This window comes from Corylus avellana, chromosome ca5 (genome assembly GCF_901000735.1).
Source record: "Corylus avellana chromosome ca5, CavTom2PMs-1.0".
Taxonomy (NCBI): Eukaryota; Viridiplantae; Streptophyta; class Magnoliopsida; order Fagales; family Betulaceae; genus Corylus; species Corylus avellana.
The window spans coordinates 31316285-31341324 of NC_081545.1; the positions used below are offsets into that span (position 1 = coordinate 31316285).

Here is a 25040-nt window from a genome sequence, read left to right on the forward strand (position 1 = left end):
AAAAAAAAACCTGTGTCTAAAGTTTTGTTTGTTATGGATGTTGTTGCCTGAAAATCTCTACTTATTCTGACTTACCATTTATTTGGTTGGCTTCTCTAGGTGATGGTCTTCGATGAAACAACGTAATCTTGATTGAAAGGATTGCGTTGTGGAGGAAGCAAGCAAGCAAGCAAAACAGAGGAGAGAAAACCAAAAGTTAGTCATTGTGAATACCGCAGCTCAAGGGGTTTGTTGTCCATAGCAAATTTTAAAAAACTGTTCTCATATCCATTGCTGTGAGTACATTCTGTTCGAAATGTTCTTTATTCCTCCTCCCCCGTTTCTAATTGAAAAAGGCTTGCAATTTATAGTTGAAATATGTCTATAATTTCCTCAAAATAGTATTGTACAGTCTCGTGAATGTCCTGAGGAGAAGCATTTGGACTGCCGCTATGGTGTATAGCTTTTGTTTTTTCAGTAACTTTTGGCTTTAATGCATTGTTGGTTCCAACTTGTAGTTATCTAATGAGTCAAGCTTGAAGAGAGATTTGGGTTTAATTACTAAAGAAACATGCTCAAGGGGAGGGACACAAATTTGTTTGTGCATGGCTGTGAGTGAGAGAGGGAGTCCTTGAAATAATGATTATAATTTGTAGAGAAAAAGAGAGGCTGAACTGCTTGTATAAATATTCATTATACATTGAATATTTGCCTGGGTGATGTGCATATGCTTTCCTTTGTCGTGTTGGGCTTCTATTTGTAACTTATTCTCCTATGTACTGATTCCTGTGCTCTAAAAGAACAGCTGTGGAACATGTAATACTTATTATCCAATTATGGTCCCCAACATAAACTTTTGTTTGTCAAGTTACCTCACCAATATTCTAGAAGAAAAAGGTATTTTCATCATAGGACAAATGCTATCCTGCTGGCTGCTAGCACTACATTAACTTTCCTTGCCGCCCCATGGGGCTCACGAGCCCACCTTGTGTGGTAAATAGTTGCGTGTGTTGATGGACCAACAGGGTCACACAGAAAAAGGTAGCACGTCTATGATGTAACCCTCCAAAAACCCATCAAAACATTCCCTAAGCTTCCGTAGGCATTGAAGCTTACCTTTATCGCTTTTCTTATTAACCAAAAAAACTCTTTTCTCTCTCTCTCTTTCTTTTGGCTGACGAAGATTGATGAATGACCGAGATTAATCAACAACTTAGTTCTCATGTTTCCACCAGTGAAGACTGATGAAGACCGATGAACAATGAGATTGATTCAGATTCACCCCTAACAACTGGAGCCCACAAAGAGTATTTTGACAGCTTCGGCTCTGATGGTGACGACAGCGTCAATATCATCATTAGCGTTTTTGTTGCAATGGTGATGACATTGTCGCGGATGGTCGAATTTTTGGATCTCTAAGAAGATGGCTTCCTCCCTAGTCGCGAAGGTGATATAGCGAAAGGCTACGATTATGGCTTCTCCGATCATAGAGGTGATCTTTGCCGTCGTTATTGTTGTGGAGTTTGATAGGGGCGTGGGCCGGATAGTGGAGTTTGATAGGGGCGTGGGCCGGATAATGGAATGGATCTTTTGGTTTGTTTTCTAAACTGATATGGATTTTGCTGGTCTTAGATAAAGAATAAAGAAAAAATAAAAAAGAGAAAAAAAAAATATTTAAATGATATAGAAAAAGATTATAAAGAAGCTAATGTAGAGTAAATTTGAATAAGAAATCAAAAAGTAGTTTTACTCCAACCTTTTTCATTAAAGAATGTCAACCTGGGGAAGAAAAGGAGGAGGCGAGCGAGGGGTTTCCTCTTTTTCTCTTCATATTCCCAACCAATTAAACATGCATGCACATCATTTATAAATACAGATATTATTAAAACACTTATTCACACCAGTATAAATATACACGTCACAGCATCATCTGTAAACATAAGGCTTAAAGAGGAAACAGTAAGTCAACAAGACACATCATAATATTAGAACAGGCAAAGATGTTGCCTTCTTTTTAACAACTGAAATAGAAGCTTTAATAGTTTAATGTGTGGAGTTTTCTCAATTGGTGACTACTTCAAAAGCTCTCAGGAAGACCTCAGGGGGTTGGGCACCACTCAGCTTCTGGATTCCATTGATCTGTTAAAGAAACCAATGGGATGAATGCACTTGCTTTGGTAATTATACAGACAAATTAAATCATAAAATTGGGACTTTTTTATTTTTTTATCACCCACCACAAAATATGGGACTCCTGTAATGTTTGCCGAGTACTTATCGAGTTCCTCCTTAACCTTGGCAGACACAAGGAGCAAAGGTCAGTGCTATAAAAACATCAAAAGAGAACTTGTGGCGTGCTCTTTTGCCACTAGGTTTAGCACTTTTTCAGCCTGCTTGGCAACAAATTGGAGCATAAGAATTAGCACAGAAAAAAACCTCTTTTAACCCATTGTTGGGGTCTTGAAGAAACTCCGCTGCCCCTTCTATCCCAACCTTTTTCGCAGATTCCACGAGAAATTCCCTGCAAGTATTGCCGTTTGTAATTATATGATGTAAGATGTGCTGCAATCAACTCAAACTTGATCCGTACAAAACAAGTAAACAAACATATGCCTGTTTAGCACGAGGATGTTAACCCCCTGGGTTACCTTGCTGAGGAACACACCATGCCAAAGAAATTAGGTTAAGTGATAGCAAGGGTATTGTTACAAGAATTCAAACGGATCGGGTCATTCCTCTCAACAGGGAAATAAGCAAGATCTAAAAAGTTACCAAAACCAAACTTACTGGTCACCAATGTATTTTCCTTGAGTGAAGTAGCCTAGGGACAGCTCCTCCATAAGATTATGTTGCTTATCAAGACCCTGTTGCCCAGCAAAATACATAAGCCTGTGGCTGTCTAGAGTATTTCCCCTGTGCATATTTAAGACAATGTTAGTGAAATCTCGATTAGCTTAAGGTCCTCTTCAGAGCTTTCCTCACTGATATAAAGTTGTCCATAGATGAATTTTTAAAGCCATTCTTTAAGCTTACGTGAGTCCCGACAGGTTATATTCCAGTCCATGGCTCTTAAAAACCTGAAATTTTCAAAGTAGTTATAATTACTTATTGTGTACAACGACCAGCCAAATTAAAGTACATACAAACCAATAACATGATTAAGTATGTAGAAAGGTGATTCGGAGAATTGTTGGAAAACCTCTGACATCCGAGCTTCCAACCTCTCAGATTGAGATCCAAATTTTGTCCTGTAATACTCTTTCTTATTGATGCCTTCTTTAGGGGCAGAAGGATTAAGTTGAAATGGATGCCATCTAACCTGCAAATTTAGTTGATAAAAGATTGGAGGGAAATGCTAAACATGCACACACACACATAGAGAGAGAAAGAGAGAGAACCTCAAAGCCATATTGATCCTTAGATGCAGCAGCTATAGCTTTGTCAAGATTTCTTTTGCCCACAAAGCACCATGGGCACACAGTGTCCGAGCTGATATCAATTTTAATCAGCTTTTTCTCAGTACTGTTTCCAACAGACTGAGACATGATCCCTTTGTATCTGCAAGGTTTCTGAAACATAACCGTCGAGTCAGATTCGAATCCAGTGAAGTACAAAGTTTTTCTTCTTCACATCTTATAACTCAAGATACTCAACACCTTCTACTAGAGAGTTATCAAATGAATAACCCTGCATTATGGTATATGTTCTCTTGAATTGGCATTCCTGGATCAAAATAATGCCATGGGTATTATTCAATGTATTAGCCTTTTATCTCTCACACATCCAAATTTTAACCAGTTGAGGTTGGTCAATAGATCCTGCCCATCCAGCTGAAGCAAGGGCAATTTTTTTAGTGTGCTATGTGTTTGTCCCTATGTAAATTACTAGTGCTGGTACTAATACTTCTGTTCTAAATTCACCAACTTCTAAGGGGTCTTGGTGAACTGCCTGGAGAACAGGACTTAGGGCTCATTTGGTTGTGTTTGGAAGATTAAAAAGCGCTGTTAGCACCTAGAAAGCTCTTTCAAAGCAAAAAATGTCCATTTGGTAAAAAAATTTAAAGCACTTTTGTGCTCCCAAAAATCCCAAAACTGCATTTCAAGGAAAGCCTAAAATTGTTGTTTTTTTTTTTCACTTTAAATGTCATTTTTGTCCTTTCCTATTTCTAAAGACACTTTTTTTTTTAAAAAAAAAAATTTGTTATCAAACAAGTGTAATAACTTCAAAACACTTTAGACATATAGTTACCGAACAGATAAACAACTTTTTGATAAAGCTCTACTAACAAAAGCGCTATTACCTACAACAATCCAAACAGGCACTTAGTTATTCAAATGACCACTTAAAGTCTCCTCATTATCCCAAAGGCTTAAGCTAATAGGAATGAGTGAATTTAATATTTTAACACTCCCCCTCAATATCAATAAGTAAAGTCCAACACATACAATATTTAACTGAAATGGTGAGTAACTTACGAAATGAGGGTTCATCAAGACCATTGTTATGATACATATTGAATTATTTCAAAAACTTAAGCTAATAGAAAATGATGAATTTAGTTATTTAATTAAGATTTTAACACTCCCCACGTGTGGGACCAGACAAGATGTGATATATTTTAATTAAAAATGGAGAGTAAGTTGTAGAACTAAGGCTTTGAATTTAATCACTTAATTAATATTCTAATACTTTCTCTTGAAATAAAATCTAAGAATGAAGCAGGAGGTTGCATTGCTCAGACAATTGTTCTATATGAAAAGACCTTCCTGTGAAAATTGACTAAAACCTTCGAACAACCCTTGTCGAATCACAGTATTCTAATAAGATTTTCCAACATAGTAAAAGGAAGAAAAGATCATCAAAGTTTTATCGTCAACAAAGAAATTAAAAGCTAACCCGGAATATCCATTAGGAGATTTCATAAGGCAGGGTCATCAAATTCACAACTTTATAATGGTTTTAGACTTTTCATTCACATTCTTTCTTTCAAGCACCCCCACAAATATAGAAAAAGAAGTAAAGAGAAAAAAACATGGCAATCGGAAATGGTTTTTCTTCGACCCATGAAACAACATACACAGCAACTCCAGGAATTTCACCCATATAACAAAAAACAATTCTTTTTAAAGGTTGAGAGTAAACACCGAAGTTATTAAGAAACGAAACAAAAATGGCAGAATTTCAGCCAAAGCAACATACAGTTTACAATTAAGGCAGAAGAAATTAAAAGGGTATAAATAATTATACATTAAAAAACAAAAAAAGGAATAAAATTACAAGAATCAGAGACTGGTTATGTGGGTCAGTTTGGGAAGGAAGAGAAATCACCTGGAAGAGATGGGAAGCTGGGGCTTTGTGGAGAGACACCAAACGCATTTCCAGTAGCTGTTAAACGCGGGAACTTATAACTGAGGGCCGTTTCGATTCGACATATCAACTACCACACCTACCCCCACTTCCCCAAAAAAAAAAGAACGAAAATACTGCGTCAACGGGCTTAATTGTATTTTGCTTTTTATATTTTAATTAAAATTGCTTTATATATATATATATATATATATATATATATATATATATACTAAAACGTTTAAATTGTCTCAATTTTAGAGAAAAAATAAATAAATAAAGAGAGAAAGGGTTGAGGGAGATGCATCTCTTTCTTTTTTTGTCCCTTTAAAATCAGAATAATTTAAGCATTTTAAGTCTAAAATGTGCACATAAAAGTCAAGTATGCCATGTTCTATTCATGCTAAAATCTAACAAATGGACCAAATTGCAATAAAATTATAGTTTAAGAGCCAAGCATAACAAAACTTTAGGTTTTAAGGTAAAAAAGGGACCATTTTGCAACGAAATAATAGTTTAAGAGGTTAAGTATTACAAATGAATATTTAGATATAAATGAAAAAAAAGAAAAGAAAAAGGTCCGTTAATGGAGAAAATGTATCTATTTTTTATGAATAAAAATCATAACTAACAAAGAATACAACTAACAAAACTAACGAAGAATACAACTAACATAACAGCCAGAGTGTTATAATTTATTGCATAAAATATTAGCTGAGAGACTTGAAGATCCCATGAACCATTTTATCTATAAAAAGAAAGAATATGGATAACAGACAAAGAGTTATGTCTAATTAAACATAATTTTTGCTAAATAAGTTCTTTTTCCTACCATAAAAGACACGTAAAAGACATTTATAATCATTAGCTTGAAAATTAAGCAATTAAGGAAAAATATCATTAAAAAAGTAAATAGAATCTAGTTGACCAAAAAAACTCTGACCGGTATTTCTGGTCTAGAAGATTCTCCAGGAGCAGGTGGAACAGGCTTTTGGGCCGTTAGATTCCCTGCCGGAGACACGAAACCGAACCCGCCCCAACGGACCAACCACGTTGTTATCTCACATTCACAAAATTTTTCTCTTTTTCAAGGAATTCAGTTCCCACCCTCTTCCTTCCTCACATTCAGGTACGTCCTTTTTTCTCGCATTCGTTTTACCAACGCTTTTCTGGATTTCGTTTCTGGAAAAAAAAAAACTTTTCTTTTCCTCAAAGAATCAAACAGAGAATATGACATTGAGTGTTTTCATCTCGATTGCTTAAACACTGACAGCATTACGAGTTTCAGCTGCAATTTGGCTCTGAGTTTTTTTTTTTTTTTTTCGTTTGTGTACGATAAAGTGATCTGATTGAATTGATTAGTAGGTTTTTGGGTATATAAATGGATATTGATGAAATTTTTGGCACTAACCGACCCGGAAACCTTCCAACAAAGAGTGCAATTTTTGTATGGGGGTATAATCAGTCGGGGCAGACGGGTAGGAGGGGCAAAGAGTGCCAATTGAGGATCCCTAAGCAGCTCCCTCCCGAGCTTTTTGGGTGCCCGGCCGGATTCAATTCGCGATGGTTGGATATTGCTTGTGGTCGTGAGCATACTGCGGCCGTGACCTCCGATGGGTCACTTTTCACTTGGGGTATGGTCCCTTTACACCCCACATGTATCCCTTTATATTTGTTCATTGATTATTATGATTATCAAGTTTTGCCCATTTGATATCTATGAATATTGCGCAAAAACGTGCTTAAGAGTTAAGAGTCGAATATAGAAATGGTTTGGCTGAAGGAAATTTCGTTGGTGGCTATGTTTTCTTCTTGATTATGACGGGTTCACTTGAATTGTAGCTGAAAACTGTGCGTGGGAATTCATTTTTCTTGAGGTGTATAGTTAGAGCTATTACAACATCTTGTTGCTTAATGCTTATACAAGATAAATGATCAAAAATCATAAATATGTATGTGATGGACCAGGTGCTAATAGCTTTGGTCAATTGGGAGATGGAACTGAGGAGAGAAGGAAGCACCCTAAGAAAGTGAAACAATTGCAGACGGAGTTTGTGAAATCTGTTTCGTGTGGAGCACATTGCACTGCTTGTATTGCCGAGCCTCGTGAAAATGATGGAACCCTCTCGACAAGTAGACTCTGGGTTTGGGGCCAAAATCAGGTACTATTTGTAATTGTTTAGCATCTTTTTTGATAATATACCATGCCTTTATTTTTTGTTTTACTTCTCATTACAGGGATCGAATTTTCCTCGCTTATATTGGGGGGCCTTTACACCTAATACGGTATGCTATATATTTTTCTTGTTAGGTTTGATTTTATTTATTTATTCAAGTTATTATTTTGGTGGGGAGGGTTGGAATTGCTGAGTTTTGGGTTGTTGATACTACAAAAACTATCTAATAGTACCTTATTTTGTGCCTCAGTACTCAAAACACAAAATACTGTTTGTGTCCCTGTTCACACAGCCTGAAGAGCAACGAAATTCTCTGTTTACTTCTTTCTTTACAACCCCAAAGCATATCTAATACATGACACCCCAAGCCTTTAACCACCAAATAGCCTATCATCCAAGCGTTAAAATCCCAAACACACAGTGCTGCCAGTAAATTCCTGCAATCTATCATTCTCCTATGTCATTATTTAGATACTTTGATTTGAAATGTCCTTTTCATGTTCATATAGATAAGTTTTTGCAGTCTCATTTGTTCTTGTCAGTTACAAGAAAAATGTGTAAAAATAAAATAAAAATCATTGTTTCTGAGCATTTACTTTTCTACCCTTTCTTCTATACCAGAATCAAGGGAAGTGTTACAGCCTTATGCTGGGGATGCCTCTCACTCGGAAATTTATGTCTTAATTCAAATGTGTGCTTTTCCAAATTTTGAAAATGATCTTCAGACTGCTTTGGCTTCTAACAAATTGTTTAATTTGTGAGCAGACACGTAGTCTTTGGTTTTGCTAAACCTGGGTTAGTGATTGTCTCATGATCTGGATTTATTAAGGAATTAGACTGGTTATCATAAGGCTTCAAATGTACATGCATTTGTTTCTATTGTGTTATAACATGTAGTTGCTCAAATATAGTAGGTCCCTGAGGATCTCCACATTTCTAATTCTGTCATATTGCGTAAATCTGTCATCAACATAGATTTTGTCTAATCAAATCTAACAAATTTATTGATCATCCTTTTAATATACATATACTTTCAATCTCTTGTCAAGCATCAGCCTCTGTCTACCTTTTTCTTGTTTATTTTTCCCTTAGGCCTGATTGTATTTTATATTCGTTACAGATGATCCGTCAAGTGTCCTGTGGAGCAGTGCATGTGGTGGCCTTATCTGAGGATGGCTTGCTACAAGCGTGGGGTAAAGTTTCTTCTAGAATCATGACTTGCTATTTTCTTAATAAAATGATGTGTAAATTATGTAGTTGTTTAGACTTAAGGAGTTCTATGTGTATCTCTTTCTTCTTATGATGTTTATATTTTTTGTTAACACATAGATCATATGATAGGAAAGGAAACCTGTATTAATACTCTAGTTTCCTGGTACATATTAACTAGAACTTTATCATTGTTCTGAATAACCAGGCTACAATGAATATGGTCAGCTTGGCAGAGGTCTTACCTGTGAAGGACTACAGGGAGCTCGTGTAATAAATGCTTATGCGAAGTTCCTTGATGAGGCTCCTGAGCTTGTGAAGATTACCCAAGTGTCATGCGGGGAGTACCACACAGCAGCAGTATCTGAAAATGGCGAGGTGTAAGTGATCTGAAGGACTTTTTAGATGGAGATAAATTCTACATTTAAGCATGCGAATTGTGGTTATCCGCATGGCACATGTAACTGTGAAGGTTTGACAAAATCTTCTTATGGGAATCTCACGTCTAGTCAGGAGAAAAGATGCAATGGAAATGGGATGCATTTTGATATGCAAGTCTTCGTCCCCTTAACTTGGTTATACCATGGAGAGCTTAAGTTCATTTTAGATATTTAAGTGTTTGTGCTTTTAACTAATATATATATATATATATATTGGTGTTAATGTGTATTTGCGTTCTTGAATCTATTGGTGTTAATGATTCATTTCCGTAATGCGCTTGTTCTTGTAGTTTATCCTCAGCTATTGTTCTAGATAATACAAGTTGGTTAAAGCATGCAAGTTGTAAAATGTCAGTATCTGTCTTGAAGTCATTTGGTCATTAGTAGTTCACATAATGCCAAAGTAAAATGTTGTAAATATGTGATGTGTGTGTGTGTGTGTGTGTGCATGCATAAGATCCACTCCTATCCCTTCTCTGAAATGGAACCATATTTAAGTTATGATATAAAAATGCTCCATTTAGTCATAAATAAGAATCACCATAGAGGATTAGTGATTGCTTTAGTGTGGGGGACACATAAAAGCCACATCTATGTGTGTGCACCCTCGCGCATCCATTTTTGTGTTTTTGTAAGCACTATTTTAATTGGAGTAATTCTAAATATTTAACTTCCATTCTACTGGACTAATGTAGCAGTGCCTATCAGCTCTTTGATTTTTTATTTATTTTTTAGTATAGGCTAATTTAAGGACTAATGAACACTGTCACATTAGGCCTGTGGGATGAGAGTTGAGTATGTAGCATTATCTTTTTAATTGTCATGAATTGTCTCAGTTATGAAATTAAACTGTCGAAGCTTTTACTTGATAATGACAATCTTCAGCTGATAGGATTAGTTCTTCAAAGCTATCTTGTTTTGTTTACTTTACTTTTTCGTTAAAACTGTTAAAGTTCAACTTCTACAAAATTGTAGCTGATGATTATTTGCTTTGCACATCACAGCTATACTTGGGGGCGAGGAAATATGGGTCAACTTGGGCATTGTTCCCTCCAGTCCGGTGATAAAGAGCTATTGCCAAGGAGAGTGGTTGCCCTTGATGGAATATTCATAAAGGATGTTGCATGTGGTGGTGTACATACATGCGCTATGACTTTGAAGGGAGCTCTTTATGCTTGGGGTGGTGGTCAAGTAGGGCAATTAGGCCTTGGCCCCCAAACAGGATTCTTTTCATGCATTCCTAATGAATCGGAGACATTTCTCCGCAATTTCCCTGTTTTGGTTGTTCCAAATGGCGTGCAACTTGTAGCATGTGGACATTCCCATACACTTATTTCCATGAGGGATGGAAGAATTCATGGATGGGGCTACAATAACTATGGTCAGGCAGCTAACGAGAAATCTACCTATGCTTGGTATCCATCTCCAGTTGATTGGTATGGCATGGCTATTCTTGTGCTCTGTAGCTTTTTCACAGTTTTATAGCTTCCTTCCTATGCTGATGAAAATTCTATAGTGCAGGTGTGTTGGGGAAGTGCGGAAATTAGCAGCTGGTGGTGGTCATTCAGCTGTGTTGACTGATGCATGTTCCTTAAAAGAGTTGTGTGAGTTTAGGCTTGCAGATAGTGTGACTCTACTGAATGCTTCTGATGTCGAGGATGTTGCTTCCAGAACAGGATCAGATGCTTTAGCACGCCTTTGTGAGAGATTGAGGTATTGACCCTTGTTTATGGCTTATGGATATCTGTTATTGATATTTACATTTGAGTATTTGGAATTTTTTTTTTTTTTTTTAAAGTATTAGGCCCAAGGAGGGGAGGAAGGGGAAATTTGAACTAGCGATGTCCGCTTTATGAGATATGGTCTCCAACCAATTGAGCTACCATTTAGAGTTAAATATTTGAAAACTAGAAGGCCCTTGAAGAAAATCCAATGTTCTCAAACACATTGTTAATATCTGTTATTTGAACTCATGCACCGAGCTCCATTTTCTTGAAGCTCAACCAGGGCAATCAATTTTGCTCAAATCTTTGGCTTTCCAGATGGTTGCTATGAAAAAATTATTGGAATTTTCTTTTCCTTTTTGTTGCTAATTTTTTTTGTCTTTCATGATTTTGGATATTAAAGAATTACTCTCTCTCTCTCAACAAACCAAACACAACCATTTTTTTTCTTCCACATGCATTACATGTGCCATTCAGCCAATGTGCACGAGCGTGTAATGCATTTTTAGTTGGAAATCTTTACTTATGAGAAGTGTATGTATACACTCAAGGGAAAAAAAGGGAACTTTATGTGCATTCATTTTTTTTACTTCTTGACTGCATGTTTGATGTAGGACAGACTAGGGAATCTGCTTGCTGGAATTTTTGGACAGAAACAAGATTAGAATTTTTGGGTTATTTCAAGGGGTTATTTGGTGGCTAAGTGTTAGAAAAAATATATATGATTTTAGGGTTTTGATAGAGAATTGAAAAGGGTTTGATTTGGGGTTGCTGAGAGAAAAGGAAAGAGGGAATTTTCTGGTCGATCAAGGGCTGCGAACAGTATCTGTCTGCAACGAAGAAGAAGAAGAGCGAAAAGAGAAGATGAGAATACTCTTATCATAAAACTTCTAAAAAGTTTTAGACTTGATTTGATTAACAAATTGCCCCTTAATTCGCAAGAGTTGCAAAAACTTCAACTATGCCCCTCATTACAAAACTAACCATGGCTCCATAAATGTTCCATTGCTACCAGTAAAGTGGCCTCTGAGACTGGCATTATGCAGCATTTTCCTCATTGGTTTGTGTTTGTTTTATTTTTCATAGTTGCATGATTAAGTATGGCGTAGATGCCATTGGAAGTGTAACTTAAATTTTTTTTAAAAAAAAGATGACGTAGTTGTGATTGCTGACTTCTTTGTCTCAGGGAGCATATGCTTGACGGTGGTGATTGTGAACATGAAGATGAATTCAATGGCGTGCAGAACTGAAGAAACAATTGAATTGGCTTCAAGATAGTTTATCATTTTTTGGGTAATTATTCCCGTTGCTCTCTTTTATTACCAATTTAGTTAGACCTGTAAAATCAAGTATTGCTTTACTCAGATGCGTAAGGGGAATCTTGTCTTTAATGAACATTGCCTATAATTCAGTTATTATGTATTTCTGATACCAATCTGATTGGGAACTTAAGTGAAGACTGATATTGAGACGGTGAACTTGTATTTATGAAATGTCAATGAAATTGAACGGTTAATCTGTAAAAGTTTATAGCTTTAGCCATTTCATTATCTATAGGTTTATTACAATTAAGCGTCAGGGAACTGTATTACTGTATAAGCTGTGCTGCCCAATTTTTGTTGAATCATGGTCTTTGTTGGTTGATTTTTATACTAGAAACCAAGTTGCAAATGCTGGGCGCAGAATTTTGACAGAACCTTGTTTTAGATAATTCAGTGAATAGTAAAACTTCCTTGTCTGGTAAAATTATATTACTTTTAGGTGAATGTAAGCCCTTTCTTAATTGGTAGTGATTTGTTCAAGAGAAGAAAACAAAAGTGCGCAAGAGGAGAGCTCTCATAAATGGGTCATAATTGTTTCTATGTTCATTAAGGATATATCTTTCTGGGGGCTGGCTTTTTTGGGACTTCGATTGAACTATATCCCCCAATAATGACAAATCTATGGTTTGGTTGAATGCGTTTGTGCATATGCAATGTAAAATGTATGTTGATACGAGAAGGGGCAGTCTTGAAATACTTCAATTTTCCAAATACAGTGGTGGTAGAGCAATTGCATGTCATCATAGAAAGATATACAAGATGGAGGGTTAACAAAATGTTGTAGCTCCCGCTTCCGAAACCACTTTGGTGGCTCGAAAAGTCTTTATCCATTTATATGGCGAAGCATCCATGGTGGCATGAGGCTAGTGGTACTAGGATGAGCCTGACCTCCAGCTTCCTCATCTCGTACTCCTGCCTGGAAAGTACCTCTGCATTGTTTATTTAAACAATCTATGAGTTCTCCAATAATCAAAGAAGACTAATCATGCCATGTTTCACAAAAAATGTGATTTAGAGAGAGAGAGTACCCAATAGTTAGAGAAGGAAGTGGTAGCGTCGGTGGCTGTGGCTGTAGCTGTGGCTGTGGCTGTTGTGGTGGGGATAACATGAAGGTGGATAAGTTTTGGCCTATGCCTGGTTGCTCTAGGTGTGCATGCTCGGCCACTGCCTTCGCATTTTCCTTGATCTATTTGTCATAAAAAACAAAATGTATATAAATAAGAGGTAGTTTTTACAGAAGTGACTCCAAGTAAGAAATATTATAATCATGGACCAGATTTTACCTTTTTCGACAGCAGGTTATTCTGCTCCTGCAAGGCTCTTTCCTGTCAAAAACCATAATGTTACCTTAGTTTATATCCCAACACAGTCTAAATATATGGTAGCTCTTGATCTCATTTCCTGCCCAGCTGGTAGAGTTTGATTTAAGTCTGAACTAGGATGTTAGCTCAACCTAGTCTCCAGGCCTTTTGGTTGCATTTTTCTTGGGATTTTAGGTAGGTAATAACGGTTAATTGTTAGACAAGCAACCAATTGCTATGGAGCTAATTAACACTAGCCTGCTGTAAAGTCTTTTTAAGTTCTTAAACTGGATAAACTTACATAACCTTTCAGTTTAAAAAAGAAGAAGTCATTTTTAAATTCATAAACGCAGAAACTCACACATGCTTAACTATGTTTACCTTCTTCTGCAGCTCCATAATGGATTCATGCATAACTTGGTTCTGCATATGTCAATATCATATGTTAATTTGATTCATGTAATGAGTATAAATTAAAAATCAATTTGTGTGTAAATTGGCTCTGCATGTGTGCATGTGTCTTGAAACAAATGCAATAAAATCACCTTTCTTGTTCGTAGGCGTTTCAGACCTGTATCGAGCTGTTGCTCCAGATTTTGAAGCTCTCTCAAACCCAAGGGGTCCAAATCATCTCCAAAGAGGTTCCTACATTGACCAATGTAAAATATGTCTTAAAATCACATTCTTTCCTTCGCATATTATTATTTAGAGAAATCTTGAAAGCATTTCTACCCTTAATTGAATCTTTGAACAAAATCTATTGGTTAACATATCATCATTTCTAATAATTTTTTTGGCTTTGATTCTGATTCTTTAAATACTCATACAAAGGCATTAAAGAGCAACAGTAGGCGTTTTTTTCCCCAAATATGGCATGAAAACTCACGTCATTACCTTATGTTCCTTTCTAAAACTTCAATCCTAGCCGAAAGCTTGGGGAATTCCAGAGACCAGCTTCCCTATACAGCAGCATCCGAAGAAGGGTTAAAGAAACCACAATATTCATTTGCATAAACTGCTTTCGATAAGCAGTGTACAAAAAATCATTTTCTTCTTTGATGAATTACATAGCCAAGCCAGGGGATTCAATTGAGTTGTCTAAAGCAAATGTCAAACCCAGATTCAATATGCAGAAAATTAGTTACCAAAGAAAAAAAAAAAACGAAGGAATTAGCAGAGAAATACCATGGGAAGCATATAAAAATCTTTCCGGCATTTTTCATCATGGTACGTAGAGACCATGCATGCACATGGGTGAATTGAGTCAAAAACAATCTTTAGCATGAGGTTAATTAGTTAGAGATAAAGATTGGAATTCAATGTAACAGTATGATAGAGATAAAGTTTGAGATAAATATTGAGACATAAACTATCTCAACGTGACTTCTTCTGCATGTACTGCAAACTGTGCACAGTGAATTAGCTAGATTGAGTGAAAGTTCTTGTTTTCGCATTTTCACATGGATATTTTTTAAAATCATATATTTTGAAAACGCTAAACCAAATGGACCTGAGAGTTCTATCATCTCCCACGACTCATCCTCCAATACTAGGGCTATGTGATCCCTTATTCTGCTGCATATATGCATATCCATTGCCACCAAGCTCTGTGAGGACAACTATCATATGTGGTTGTCCCATCGTTCTCCATCTCTGAGGAAATCGAGTGTTGGACTATCTTGGCGGCACAACTTATATAGTTTCCATCTCATTCATCACTCCATTTGATGGCTCCACTACCTTACCAAATCGTGCCTATGATGATTGATGTTGTGAGTGTAGTGTCCCACATTGAGAAAATATAAAAGAAAATAGTAGTTAATATACTTAAGTGGACCTTAGCTCATTAGCTTAGGCTTTTGGACTAGAGTTGTATTCAATTATGTATATTAATGTACTCTGAGTAAAAACGTCATAATCTCTTTATCTCCCAACAAATGGTATTAGAGCCATGGTTACCTTCCTGGGACGGGTGTCTGGATGCGTCGGGTTTAGAGTTGTGTCTCCACCCGCAACTCGGGTTTAGAGTTGTGTCCGCCTTCTGCAACTCTTGACGTAAGACACTCTTAGAAATGTAAAAAGACTCACAAGCGAGGGGGAGTTGGGTCAATGTGAAGAGACTCATAAGTGAGGGGAAGATTGTTGTGAGTGCGCTTGTGAGTGTTGTGTCCCACATTGAGAAAATATAAAAGAAAATAGTAGTTAATATACTTAAGTGGACCTTAGCCCATTAGCTTAGGTTTTTGGGTTAGAGTTGTGTTCAATTATGTATATTAATGTACTATGAGTAAAAACTCCATAACCGCTTTATTTCCCAACAATTGACAATGCCAAGATCAGATTCTCAAGAGCTGGTTTGATAGGGATCACCAAAGGGTGAAATAGATTTAGTAGTTGAGTTGGAATCATTAGGTTTATGTTATTTGAGATTAGGATTTGAGTTTTTACTTGAATATTTTAACTTTAGGTGTTATCACCCTTTGATTGTAATTAAAGGAATTAGATAAAATATTTGGCAAATTGTGGTATTCTCCCGCCGAGTTTTGTAGTTTTTCTTTCTTAAAATGAGTTATTGTGGTCTTTTCTACCTGAAATGAGCTATAATTGTTTTTCTCAAATCCCATCCCTAGTCTCGACCCAATATTTGGCAAATTGTGGTATTCTTCCACTCTGAGTAGAGTCTTGTGGTTTCTCTTACCCAAAAAGAGTTATTGTGATCTCTCCTACCTGTAATGAGCTATAATTGTTTCCCTCAAATCTCATCCCCAGTCTCGACCCAACCCGAGTAACTTATCATGATTGCTCCACTCTCTTTCTAATTATTATGCAACTGTTTAGACTTTGGACAGAATTGAAATGCACCTACACTGCCCAAAAGCTTTTAGAAAAAGTTATGATTTAGGGTCTATTGGAGATTGCATTAGCGAAGTTAAAAAAATATTTTTAGTACCTAAAAGTTGTGCCAAATAAAAAACTTTGTTCCCAAGGGTAGCTCAATCGGCTGGAGACCACGTCTCATAAAACATATGTCACTAATTCGAATCATCCCCTCATTCCTTTGTGTGGACATATCAAAAAAAAAAAAAACTAGTTTGTTTGGTGAAAAATGTCAATAGTACTTTTTTTTTTTTAACTTTAAAAATGGTCAAAATACACTTTTGAAAAAGCTTAAAAATAAAGTTTTGTCTAAAAAGCTTTATTTCTCAGCACAATCTCAAATATAATCCTAATATGATATCAAAGCTGAGGTTTTGAGTTTGAACCCCTAACTCCACAATTTACCTCTTATTTCAATAAAATATTTCACGTGTTGGATTTCACTTATTAAGAAGAAGTTTGAACTTTAAACTCACAATTGAGAGAGAGTGTTAAAATTTTGATTAAATGATTAAAATTTATTATTTTCTATCATTTTAAGCTTTTAGAATAAATAATAATTTAACTATTTCTAACATGACTCTATAACCTATAAAATGTGAATTAGATTAATCAAAAGCTTTTCATAAGGATCCATGGCCACTAATAATTATCCTTGGACTCAAGTCCTTAAGCCCAAAGCAAAGCAAACTTGAGAAGACATGGCCGTTTTGGTTCTAATGTTGAAGAGATGGGTATAGATATTAAAAAGACATGTAATGTGAGAATGGGATTATACTTAGGAAAACATTCACAGGGAGACCAGATGAAACACAGTAAAAGTAATGTTCGGGATACCTGTGACTCAGAATCAGTTGGCATTTGCTGTCGTTCGGCAAATGAGTACCTTTCATATCGTTCCAGAGTCCTGTCCATGCTGTCAAAAAGGATTTGCATGGGGCACAATAAGTTTGTGTTTATCATGTATTGATAACAAAAAATATGCATATCTCTCAGTTCATGTGGTAGTAAGTATCAAGTATTGTAATTTGTGTTTAGTATTATATTTAACTTGTGTTTTGACTATTCTTGAAGTGGACTATACTCATAACCAATAAATTAACAACTGTAATTATTATATCATATTGAGAACCCTAAGATACTTTTCTTTTTGGAGTCAGTGAATCATCTTTCACTGCAGTTTCATGCCAACTAGATAGCCTTTTTAAGCATTTAATGTGGTGAAACCGGTAACACTAGAAAAGAGATCGAAAATATGAAACGTACAGTTCTACAACTCATGCTAATGGATATTAAGTGCAGAACAAGATGGTTGACTGGTTTTCACTCAAGGTCATACATTCAAAAGAAATCACATAAATTCCATCTTTCTTAGTTAAATATCAATGATTGAGATCCTCTAAAAGCCATCAATAAACACTTTTTTTGAGAAGATTACCAATTTTTTCTACTCTAGTTTCTTTTTGTTCTTCTTTGACATAGAAGTTTGTTGAACCTTTTATTTTTTTTAATCAGGTCAAGTGTTTCCATCAAGCAATTCAGCCCAATAAGTTTTAAGATAACTTCTCTACCAGTAACTCCAAATGAATTCTAAGGAAGATAATTGTTCATTTTTTTGGTTTTTCTTATACTTCTTTTCTGTGCTTTGAAGAATTGTATGATTATTGTATGATTCTTATACTCATGAGTTGAGTCTTTCTGGATGTCGTAAAACCTATTAATGATTATAAAGTACTTTATGAAAATATTTGGCAGACCACAGTACTTCAATATACAACTTCATGAGTTGGATCCATTTACCAACGATCTCACTATGATCCGTGTCAAAATCATAAGACCTTTGTATCATAAGGCTTATGTAATGAAATTTTGAAAGAAAATCAAACTAAATTTTTCTATCAGATTATGCTTAGCTATAGGGTGATATACCAAGAGAAAATGCAAAAATTAACTGAAACATATAACAAATATTTTGCATTGGATTCTTTAGGAAACTATGACTAGAAGATCAATTCTAGCCCTAGGTTCCACTGCAATCTTCCTTACATTGTTATAGGCATTTGTATTACAACTACATGTTGGGCTGGGTGCCAAAAGTTCTACCAATAAAACAAGAGAAACAAAAACAACTCAACATTGTAGAATCTATACTTCTAGAGGGAAGTCTTAGGTCTTTCTATAGGTAGTCGCCAAATTATGATTTCAGGAAAGACCTACACAAAAACTTACTGTAGTTTCTTTAGGGATCTTTTCCTAAGTTTTAAGCTAATCTATTAAGTTTGCAAGGTTGGGTGTCTTTAAAGGACCAGTCCATAGTATATATACAGAGATGCTTTGTGCATAATAATAAATTTAAGCTTTGATTAAAACAGTATTTGAGGGTTTTGTTTTAATTTTCCAGGAATTGTTTCCGTGCATGACTTTTTTTTGTCCAACATTTTTTCCCACTTCGTAATAGTAACTATTTGTTCCTCTAGAGAATCATAAATTAAGCATCAAACTGCCCAACAATGTTAATTAATATCACACCTCCTTAAGAAAATCTATAGCCATCCTATCACCTTTCCCTCAAAGGCAGCCTACTCAATTCGAGTTTGTTAGGGTAACTTGCACCCAATATGTACAGAAAATTGTTCTACCTTTCCCTAAACCAAAATTAAAGAAGCCTTTGTTGCAAAGCCACGAATTCCCTTCTAGGTTAGAGCCCTCACCACACCGTACTATTGTTTGTGAACATCTATTCACCCCCTCTAGGTGTTAGTTTGTGGTTAATTGTATTTTCAATAAGCAATATAGCAGATCTTAAAGCAAGTGTTTGATTAAGTTGAAGCAAGCGTTTATATGGGGGCTCAAAGTTGAAGATCTATGTGGCTGTTCTTCGTCATTATGGAATTTTCCTACGTGTTTTTTAATTTGGTTTTTGTTGTTTCTGTTGTATTTTAAATTTCTTACTCTTTTATGTTTTTTTTTTTTAAAAAAAAAAAAAATCCTTGTACTCATTCACTAGAAACGGGGTTTGCTGTAGGTATTAGTAATTGAATTTCTTTATAAAAATTTATTTATTCTTGTTAACCTTAGTTTTCTTTTTTATACTTTTGTAAGCTTGTTTTATCAAGTGATTGTAGGAGAGAGATTTGATTTAGGAAAAAAAAAGATGATAATGAAAGTCCAATAGTTAGAATCCTCCCATCAATGGATATGGTGCATTATATATAGACAGAAAAGAACAGTGCATGACAGGGTGAGAATTATAGATACAAATATGTTCATGGTCTCGGAGGTTTTTAAATTCTAGATATTGATTGGTTTCTATGGCCACGCTACTCATGATGATACTTTCATTGCCAATGCCAAATTTTGGGCATGCATGGGAACAAGATTGTAGGTCAGCTATACTAGAAAATTGTTGCTAAAAAATGGCTACATTTTTTTTGGAGTATTTAACAGTACGTTGTCTAAATTCTTGATTTGAATCAATATGTTGACGCATATAAATGGTTTTAAGTTTGATTTTGATTTTATTTATTTTATATAATTGATAATTTAATTGGAAAAAAAGAAGAAGCAAATATCAAATACTATATATAGTACGAGTATAACCTAGAATAGAAAGTGCTTTTAAAGGAAGTAGGAAGAAACAGCACAACAAGAGCTAAGATTTCAAGATGGAGCACGTACTCAAAGCATTCACAATGGATTATGCATCTCCTCCTTTTAGCCAAAAATTGCTGAACAATTAAACTTAAAAACACCATCTATCTGATAGCCATTCAAATTGCATAATGCAATTTTGATGCTTTTTTGTATAGTGTCATGTCACATGTTCCGTGACATTGTACTGAACATGTATATACTTAGAGCATGTTTAGGATTGTGTTTGAGAAATAGAGCTTTTAAATCAAAAAGTGTTTTTTTGGAAAAAAAAAAAAAAAAAAAACTTTATTTTTAAGCTTTTACCAAAAGTGCATTTTGTCCATTTTTTGAACCCTTAAAAGCGCTTTCAAGTTTTTTTACCAAATGAGTATTTTTTTTTTCTTCAAACAGACTTTTTGAGTGTTAAATGCACTTTTAGGTTCCTCAAACACATACCTAAGCAGAAGCTTATTCTATTATTTTTTTGCCCTTTATCTCTCTCTCTCTTCTGCTCTATTATCTCTCTCCACCTCTAACCGAGCGGCCCTCTGCCACCAACATGAAGCTGCGAGCGGTCCTCCGCCACCAACACAAATGTAAGTTCTTTAACATTTACATTACTCTAGAATTAGGATAGAGACTTTAACCTAATAAAGGTTCCATTACCACAAAGCTACTCCAAAATTGGCTGAGTTTCAAGATCATGTAGAATCTATGTTGAATCACCATTTAGCTAGGAATACTAGTGCTTGGGTCTCTTTCTTGGGCGGGGCATCAAGTACATGTATCCTTACTTGTTAACCAATTTCTAAATGTTGGAGTAGATCCTAAAGAGATTCCACTAAGAAATTAGATATCTTAAGGATTAGTTATAACTGCATCTTGTTGGTCCACGAGTCATTGTTAGAATATTGATCATATCTTTCTATAAGTTTAAGCTTTTGAGATAAATGGTAATTTAATGTGGTATTAGAGCCAAATGTCATGAGTTCGAACATTGTCTCAGTCATTTACCCCCAATTTTAATTAAATATTCCGCATGTAGAACCTCACCTATTAAAATTGAGTTTGAACCTACACGTGAGAATGAGTGCTAGAATATTGATCATCTATTTCTATCAGCTTAAGCTTTTGGGATAAATGATAATTTAACACTCATAATTCTCAAAACTTGAAATCAACTCATTTGTATGCTTGCTAAATGTGGTTCATATTAGAGCTGCACTTGGCCAGTGTATTACTTGACTCCAAGCTTGGTACGAAGAATATGAGTGAGCTTTGGATGATAAAGATATCAACCACTTGTAGAGCAGATAGAACGTAGGTTTTGCTCGATATGTTTAGTGTGACAATAAAAATTAGGATTTAAGGTCATATGTAGAGCATTGTTGTTGTTGTTGTAAAATAAAACGGGAGGGGTGATCAAGCGAAAACCAATGTCACAAGGAAGATGAGTAAGCCAAGTGAGTTTAGCAATAGTGAAGGCCATAGCTCGATATTCAGTTTTGGCATTTGATCGGGAATAGTAGGTTGTTTCTTGGAAGACCTAGAAATACAATTAGCTCATAAATAGAATAGCTAGTAGTTGAGCATTGAGTATTAGGACAACCAGCTCAATTAGCATCAGAAAAACCATAGAGATTAAAGTATTAACAAGAGAATATCCGCATCCAATTATGTATAGTATCCTGCTACTAATGAAATATGCATTTGACAACCTGAAAATGAGACAATTCCAAGTTGAGGCATAAATTGATAGACAAGATTCACCGCACAGGTGAGATCGAGTCTAGTTAAGGTGATGTATTGTAAAGCACCAACAAGACTACGATAGTTGGTAGCATTAACAAGAGAATCATCAATGGCAAGAAGCTTAAGATTTTGAGCAATGGGAGTGTAAATAGGATTACAACCAGTCGTGGAGGCTTTTAAAAGGATATCACCGCACTTTTGACTGGCATATACAATCAGTGATTGCCAACTCTTTGTTACTCCTTAAAGCCTCCCCTCTTTGGGAGGCAAAGAAAATTCACAGAAGTGCAAACTTCTGCGCCCACCATGTGGCTTATTGGGCCGCGGCAAGAGTGTTCTCGGGCTGCATTCCCACTTATTCCCCCCCCCCCCTCCATCATTCCCCTTATGTAGTGGAAAGGATCCATCCCCCTCTCTTTCTTTCTCCTGTTGTAAGGCCTTTGGCCCCTTGGTTTGTTAATGGATGTCTTGTTACAAAAAAAAAAAAAAAAAGATATCACCGTTGAAGTGTTGATTAAATGATTAAATTTACTTCTTTCTATCCGCTTAAGTTTTTAAACTAAGAGGTAATTTAACATGATATCAAAGTTAAAAATTATAAGTTCGAACATTGACTCCATTAATTTACCTCCCATTTAATTAAAATATTCAACGTATTGATCAGAGTCTCATCTATTAAAAGGAAATTTGAGCCCACACGTAAATGTGAGTTTTAAAATGTTGATTATATGATTAAATTTACTTATTTCTATTAGCTTAAGTTATATTTGTGTTATGATAGAAATAACCCACTCGAAAAGGGAATGACTTCAATACCGAAAAAATAATGTAAGGGGCCTAAATCTTTCATGTGAAATTCATAAAGATTAAGTTTATACAAACTGATCATGCAAGGAAAATTATCCAAACATTTCAAAAGAGTAAAGCTAACTACGACTCATGTATGGTGTCTTTGTCCTATATGTTTTAGTAGAAACTTCTTAGTAAGAACAAAAAGATCCATAGGCAACCCTAAAAAACAACCAAAGGGAACCCACATTAACAAGCGCCAACAATTAAGTAAGCAAAGCTAAAAGATTACATCAGAAAAGTCCTAAGACCCGACAAGAAAACGATTACCGGAAGAATTATGGACACCCTTAGTTTATCATACAACTCACTATTATACATGCTATAAGCTTCTTCTGGTTGTCTAAAAAGTTATGTCTCCAAAGTACTGAAATACTTCTCTCTAAAAGGGCTAATTAAACTTCCAACACACTTGCGCCCTAACTGGAGACCTCTATGGTGAAGAAGCTTTAATGATCAGTCTTGAAATCTAGGCAATTTACAGTACAAAATCAAGATTTGAATGCCTAACACGACACAAGAACCTCATGAGAAAGATCTGATATATCCGATGCTACAAGTAAGTAGCTTCTCTAATATTGTCAAAAATAAAAAAATAAAAAAAAATCTTATATACCTAGAACAAAATATATATAAAAATAATATTAGCATGGGGCCTGGCTGGTCTAAAATCTTTGTGGAGATCTTAAATAACGAACTTTTTTATATGCAGCCCTTTCCACGACCAAAATCATTGAGGAGGTATCCTCGTCGGTGCACCACCAACATCGGACATACAGAAAATACTAGGTTACAAAACCGAGGAAAGATAACAACACGCACCGTGACACATAGCTCAAGGACACTCGGTGTGTGTACATTATAAATTCAGCTTTGTACTGTATACTCGTATAGTACTTCAAACTACATTTCTACTATTCCTCTGACCCAATGGATGCATTGTTGTGTCTGTGAAACTGTGACCAATATCTTTACGAAAAAGCTGGAAAATTTTAAAAAACATAAATCTTTCTTTTAGACTGGCTAATCTAATCTAACGCCATGTAACATGTTCCATTTTCAAAGTTGCAGACACTCAAACATTCTATAGCTTTTTTTGTTGGTAATTAAGAAATAATTCGTTTTCTTTAATTTTCCCTTGTAGAAATATGGGAAAACAATTACAGTGCTACTATTCATCAGCAGCTAGCAGCCTGTGCTGGAGAAAGTGAGAAGATATATAGCTTAAGAATTGTACAAACAGATGAAGAATGATACTGGTGTAATATGCAGGTAGAGTGAATATATAATAATAACAACGAAATAGTGAAACCCAGTTGACAAAATAGATTCATAGAATAAAAGAAAAAAGAAAAACTGTAAAATGTTGCAGCAAACAAATAAACAAACAAAAAGAGATATGAACCTGGAATCGGAGGAAAACTCAAAGAGCTTCCCTTTGGTGGAGAAGACAATCAAAGCAACCTCAGCATCGCACAGAACCGAGATCTCATGAGCTTTCTTGAGCAACCCAGTCCGCCGCTTGGAGAACGTCACTTGCCGGCTGATCTTGTTCTCGATTCGCTTAAGCTGCACCCTACCCCTTCCCATTTTAGTGTAACCTTTTTTTTTCTCACTCAGAAAATCCCGAAAAAAACGGCTGAAAGAGAGAAACCCAGTAGAAAAAAAAAAAAATCCAAGAAAAACCCTAAAGATGTTTCATCATTTCAAGGGGGTGAAGAAAAAAGCATCAGGAACACGAAGAAGGCGTTTTAGTGTATTATGGGTATCTTTCTATTTTTGTGTCTGAGAAGGGTTTTTAAGTTCGAATATGAATCAAAAGGCTTTTGTGTAATGTATATATGGGAAAGAATAAAGCACAAAGAAAGAGAGAGAATATGATATTATAACGCGAGTTAGAGTGAGTGGGAATGGTATTGTGGAAACCAGAGTTGTAGGGAGGAAACCAGGTTTGTTGGCAGAATGCGTTGTCGAGGTGTGATTGGAGGAGAGTGGGGCATAGTCGTTACTGTCTCATTTTGAGCCACAGGTTCGAAGGCAGTCCGTACGGAAATCGTGTCAGCTCTGCTCTGCGGGACCATAAGGGTGCACTGTGTCTTTGCTCTTGCAGAGTTTGCAGTACTTCTCGTGTGTGTACCCCGGCCCGGTGACTTCGGCGCTTTTTTCTTTTTTCTTTTTTTCTCTTCCATTTTTAACCCATAATATTAATTATGTGAATTTTGATTAATTATATATGAAATTTGTTGGAGTGAATTTTGCAAGCTCTTATTCATCTTTAAGCGGAAAAAGATTGATGCTTAGAAAACAAGAAGAAAGGGAAGAGAGACGCGGGTGCTAGCTTCTCCTCACGGCATGACGTCAAATCCATGACGCCAAGCGAGGACTCTAATGGGTGCCTGAATTTATGTACAGAAAAGAACACGCAATTGGG

General features: G+C 35.7%; 4 protein-coding genes across 7 annotated transcripts in view; 2 read left to right on the forward strand and 2 right to left on the reverse strand.

The window, feature by feature from the left end:
• Positions 1 to 693, forward strand: part of LOC132182675 (E3 ubiquitin-protein ligase At3g02290-like) — a 5930-nt gene extending 5237 nt beyond the window's left edge. Inside the window, exon 5 of the mRNA XM_059595983.1 lies at positions 100 to 693. Within this exon, the coding sequence (XP_059451966.1) occupies positions 100 to 126 (27 nt within the window). The 3' untranslated portion in view covers positions 127 to 693. The remainder of the gene's footprint in view (positions 1 to 99) is intronic.
• Positions 694 to 1839: 1146 nt separating this feature from the next.
• LOC132182365 (uncharacterized) lies at positions 1840 to 5435 on the reverse strand. The gene is made up of 8 exons (XM_059595594.1): positions 5308 to 5435; positions 3378 to 3548; positions 3179 to 3298; positions 3013 to 3056; positions 2767 to 2892; positions 2416 to 2500; positions 2217 to 2273; positions 1840 to 2118 (listed from the first exon to the last, which is right to left on the reverse strand). The coding sequence occupies exons 1-8, from the start codon at positions 5353 to 5355 to the stop codon at positions 2041 to 2043; spliced, it is 729 nt and encodes a 242-aa protein (XP_059451577.1). The 5' UTR covers positions 5356 to 5435; the 3' UTR covers positions 1840 to 2040.
• Positions 5436 to 6273: 838 nt separating this feature from the next.
• Positions 6274 to 14299, forward strand: LOC132181225 (ultraviolet-B receptor UVR8). Of its 4 annotated transcripts, XM_059594346.1 has the most exons (10): positions 6274 to 6454; positions 6691 to 6959; positions 7294 to 7487; positions 7564 to 7611; positions 8623 to 8695; positions 8920 to 9091; positions 10156 to 10587; positions 10673 to 10864; positions 12062 to 12168; positions 14059 to 14299. In XM_059594346.1, exons 2-9 carry the CDS (start codon positions 6707 to 6709, stop codon positions 12123 to 12125), a joined length of 1428 nt encoding a protein of 475 aa, XP_059450329.1. In that variant the 5' UTR covers positions 6274 to 6454; positions 6691 to 6706; the 3' UTR covers positions 12126 to 12168; positions 14059 to 14299. The 4 variants fall into 4 exon arrangements, with proteins under 4 accessions (XP_059450329.1, XP_059450328.1, XP_059450327.1 ...); XM_059594345.1 differs by lacking the exon at positions 14059 to 14299 and having other exon boundaries at positions 6667 to 6959; positions 12062 to 12380; XM_059594344.1 differs by lacking the exon at positions 14059 to 14299 and having other exon boundaries at positions 6688 to 6959; positions 12062 to 12380.
• On the reverse strand, positions 12935 to 24275 carry LOC132181226 (agamous-like MADS-box protein FUL-L). Its single transcript, XM_059594347.1, has 8 exons — positions 24015 to 24275; positions 17213 to 17291; positions 14393 to 14457; positions 14044 to 14143; positions 13880 to 13921; positions 13481 to 13522; positions 13226 to 13383; positions 12935 to 13126 (listed from the first exon to the last, which is right to left on the reverse strand). Exons 1-8 carry the CDS (start codon positions 24197 to 24199, stop codon positions 13021 to 13023), a joined length of 777 nt encoding a protein of 258 aa, XP_059450330.1. The 5' UTR covers positions 24200 to 24275; the 3' UTR covers positions 12935 to 13020.
• Between the last annotated feature and the right edge of the window lie 765 nt (positions 24276 to 25040).